Source organism: Rhododendron vialii, chromosome 7a, assembly GCF_030253575.1.
Source record: "Rhododendron vialii isolate Sample 1 chromosome 7a, ASM3025357v1".
Classification (NCBI taxonomy): domain Eukaryota; kingdom Viridiplantae; phylum Streptophyta; class Magnoliopsida; order Ericales; family Ericaceae; genus Rhododendron; species Rhododendron vialii.
In genome coordinates this window covers 25354959-25359149 of record NC_080563.1, presented here as the reverse complement: position 1 = coordinate 25359149, position 4191 = coordinate 25354959, and the positions used below count along the sequence as shown (strand labels likewise).

The 4191-nt window shown below is 40.2% G+C and overlaps 1 protein-coding gene across 1 annotated transcript; it reads right to left on the bottom strand.

The window, feature by feature from the left end:
* Positions 1-1054: 1054 nt before the first annotated feature.
* On the bottom strand, positions 1055-2017 carry LOC131332824 (uncharacterized). Its single transcript, XM_058367126.1, has one exon. It carries the CDS (start codon positions 2015-2017, stop codon positions 1055-1057), a length of 963 nt encoding a protein of 320 aa, XP_058223109.1.
* Between the last annotated feature and the right edge of the window lie 2174 nt (positions 2018-4191).

Below are 4191 nucleotides of genomic sequence, written 5' to 3'. Positions count from 1 at the left end.
AAGCCCAAATAGACGTGAATTGCAGAGGTGCAAGTGCCATAGCTACAGGCATTAACAAGATAGCATAAAAAACTAACAGTCCACAAAATACCCAAACAATGCCAACATGCCTCAATATAATTCAAGCAACTAATAAATACCTCGCAAATTCCAAGTCCCATGCAAGAAAGATCTCACTATATATATTTTTATTTTTTAAATTTTTTTAAGCTCTAACTATGTAAAAAGAACAAAGTGATCCCTCCTCCCAACTTGAACTATTCAATGTTCGCATGGAATACATGAAAATGAAAAGAAAGAACAAACACAGAAAAGAGAGGAAAGATATCACCTCGAATAGGAGGAACTAAGCAGGGTAAACTATAGTGAGAGGGAAACCCTCCAACTTGAATTAAACAACCTGCAAATGTTATCCTCCAAGAAACACACACACACACACACACACAAATATAGATAAAAAGGGAAAAAAATAAATTACTCAAAAAGAAAATCTAACAAATCTAGAAAAAGATAAATAAATAAAACTCAAAGACGACACTAAACAATGAATGACACTTGGGTTGCCTCCCAAGAAGCGCTAAATTTAATGTCATCAGCCAGACAAAATGAGAGCCTTTAAATATCAATCACAAGAAAAAATATTACCTGGGCCCAAGCATGCATATGGTGGTGGTTTCCACTCTTGTCTCGGTGCACCCTCTATAAGAGGGGAAGGGGAAGAACTATGAAATATGGGCCAAGGCTCAATGTATGTGTCACTCCATGGAGGTTCATCTATGTGGTTCTTCGAATTAAGAAAACCATGACCCATTTCAATGTTACCAATATCCAAACCTTCATGCACAAAAGGCGTTTCTATGGGACCCTTAACTCGAATGTCTGGAGGCAACTTATCAACCATATAATCACTCTCATTGACCGCAAAACAGTCTTTCTCTTTACAAGGATAGAGATTGGCATCGAAAACATTCAATTGCACCCTCATATTTCCAAATGATATATCCATCACTCCAGTCCTACAGTGAATAGATGCATTGGCCGTAGCCAAGAAAGGTCAACCAAGGATGAGGGGAATCTGTTTGTTGGGATTATGGACTGCTTCCATGTCAAGAACTATAAAATCGACAGGAAAGTAAAACTTATCTACCTTGACAAGGACATCCTCGATCACACCACGCGGCACCTTAATGGATCTATCAGCTAATTGCAATGTAATCGATGTGGGTTTCAACTCTCCCAGCCCAAGTTGTTCATATACCGAGTATGCGAGCAAATTGACACTGGCCCCTAAATCGAGGAGTGCTCTATCAATGACATGATCTCCAATAACACATGAAATAATGGGAACACCAGGATCCTTTTGCTTAATGGGTGTGTTACGTTTAAGAATGGAGCTCACCTGCTCAGTGAGACGCACCTCCTTAGGTTCATGTGTCTTAGACTTACGCTTTTGGGTACAAAGGTCTTTCAAAAATTTAGCATAAGCTGGAACTTGACTAATTGCCTCTAAGAGAGGGAGGTTGATTTTGACTTGTTTGAACACCTCCATCATGTCTTCTTGTTTTGCCCCCTTCTTGCGAAAGGGTGAAGGTGCATTAAGGCAAGTGAGGAAAAGTGCCTTAGGAATATAAGATGGGGTCTCAGATAACCCCGGAACAACTGTGGACACTGAATCGGTCTCCTTCTCCTTAGACCTCTTATCAACCTTAGACCTCTCAGCGACAGGTGGAGACACTTTCTCTTTCGCTTTGACCTCCTCCGATCGGGTCTTTACTTCTCTCCCATTTCTGAGGGTGACAACTAATTTTGCTTGTTCGTGACCTTGCGAATTGTCAATATGGTGCATCCCTCGTGGGTTAGCCACTAGCTGACTCGGTAATCTACCCTCATCCCGATGGTTAAGAGCATTAGCTAGCTGACCTATTTGGGTTTCCATCTTGGCAATGGATTGAGAGTGGGAGTGAAGCAATTGGGAGTCAGTTTTCATTTGTTGGCAATCGGCTCTCATTTTAGCCATGGCCTTCAACATTTGCTCCTCAAAAATTGGTGTCCTTTGGGAGGACTCTGGAGGTTGTTAGTACTGGGGTGGTGCAGGTGTTGGACAATAGGCCTGTGTGTTAGAAGTATTAGGAAATGAAGGCCTCATAGGTTGGGCAAATGGTTGCCCTTGGTCTGGCTGTTGCCATCCAAAAATGGGATGCTTCTTCCAGCCGGGGTTGTAAGTATGAGAATAGGGGTCATTCGCTGGCCCACCAAACCCCTGGGCCGCGTTCACGTGCTCTTGAAGAAATTCTAGAAATTGAGATGCCATGTGGCACTCATTTATTTGATGGCACGGACTGGAGCACAACTGACAGACCTTCGCAACAGCAGCAAGAGGTGAAGAATGTGAAGGACCATGACTCAAAGATAAGAGAGAGTTAATCTTATGGGTCAAGGCATCTACCTTATAGGAAAGATCGTCAGAGCAGCCCACCTCATGAAGGCCACTTTGTTTTAAAGAGGTAGAATTTGTCCTATTTGTGCGGGATGATGAGGCTCGGTGTCGAGAATTCTCTGCCAACTGCCCAAACAAGTCCCACCCCTGATTCTCGTTCTTAAGCATAAATGTGCCTCCACATGAGGCATCCACCATATATCGGTGTTGTTCGCATAGTCCATCGTAGAAACATTGGACTAACTGCCATTTAGGAACTTGGTGGTGTGGACAACTCCAAATGATATCATTAAGTCTCTCTCATACTTGGTGAAATTGTTCGCCTTCTTTTTGATAAAAACTAGGGAGTTCTTGGCGAATTTCTTTTGTTTTGCCTATGGAAAAGTACTTTTTCAAAAACTCATTTTTCATTTGATCCCAAGAGTTGATGCTATTCGGTGTCAAAGTATTAAGCCAGTATTTGGCTTTATCTTTAAGTGAGAACGGGAATAACTTCAACCTAAGGGTATTATTAGTGAAGTGCTGAATTTTAATAGTGGAGCAAATCTCTTCGAAGTCTCCTAAATGCCGATATGGGTCCTTATTATCAAGTCCATAGAATGATGGGAGTGTTTGTAACAAACTGGACTTGATTTCAAATTGTGTTGAGGCAGTGGTAGGCAATGTTATGCATGATGGTGAGGTGTAGGAAGATGGGAGAAAGTGCTCCCTGATCACAGGTGGAACCTCAGCCTCTATTCTTTCAGTCATTGTAACGAGTGAAGTGGGTGAAGGCCAAGGGTTACGAGAGGCTGCTCGATTAGCTCTAAAGGTCCGTTCGATCTCTAGGTCAAAATTATCAAGTAATGGGTCCAATGATCGACGACCAAACATATAATGCAAAATGTCCATAACTCAAATAATAATAAAATAAAAATAAACAAATAAACAAAACACTAAAACCAAGAAAAATAAGAAAACTCACAGCGCCAGGAAAAGCCAATTGAATTGCACTGTTAAGCTGCAATGTTGCCGCTTACTTCTTGCTCCTGTGCGCTACAATTTCTCAATTCCTATGCCTGACACAATAAAATGCTAACAAAGAAAGAATGCAATTAAACAAATATGAGGAAAAATAAAAATAAAAATAAAACTAAAAATACCTATACTAGGAATTAAAATAAAAATCAACTAAAACAATGCAATCGTGCTTGTAATCCCCGGCAACGGTGCCAAAATTTGATCGAGTCGTTTCCGAAACAAAAATAATTAATAAAACGAAACAATTACTACTACTCAAATGAATAGTGATAAGTATTCCGAGTATCGCTCCACAGGGAATATAAGGCTGAGTTGTAGTTATTTCAATTAATTTCTTTTTTAATCCGAGAAAAAGATTGATTGATTGATTGTTGGTTTCTTAAAACTATTGAACTGAAATTAAAGACGATAGAAAAGCAGGAAAAGAATTGATGGGAAATAGTTCTAGGGTTTCGAATCCACTCTTCCCCTTCGTTACCTAAATATGTTTCGATTACAGGTCAACTATTCGAATCAATTCGGATACCGTAAGATTGCAAGCCCTAGCGATATCTCCTAAAAATAATTTATGAATCACCAATCGGCATGGACTATCTCCGCCTAGCACGAATCGTCTTACCAGCACGACTCATATTACGTAGTATAATCCATCTAACCAGTTATCACAAAACAATTAAAACCGTTGTACGAACGTGCATAAAACTTAGGAAATTATACACGAGATTTTCTAGAAA

Coding starts and splice junctions, on each gene's coding strand:
- LOC131332824 (XM_058367126.1), bottom strand. CDS start 2,017: ATGGCTAAAATGAGAGCCGATTGCCAACAAATGAAAACTGACTCCCAA.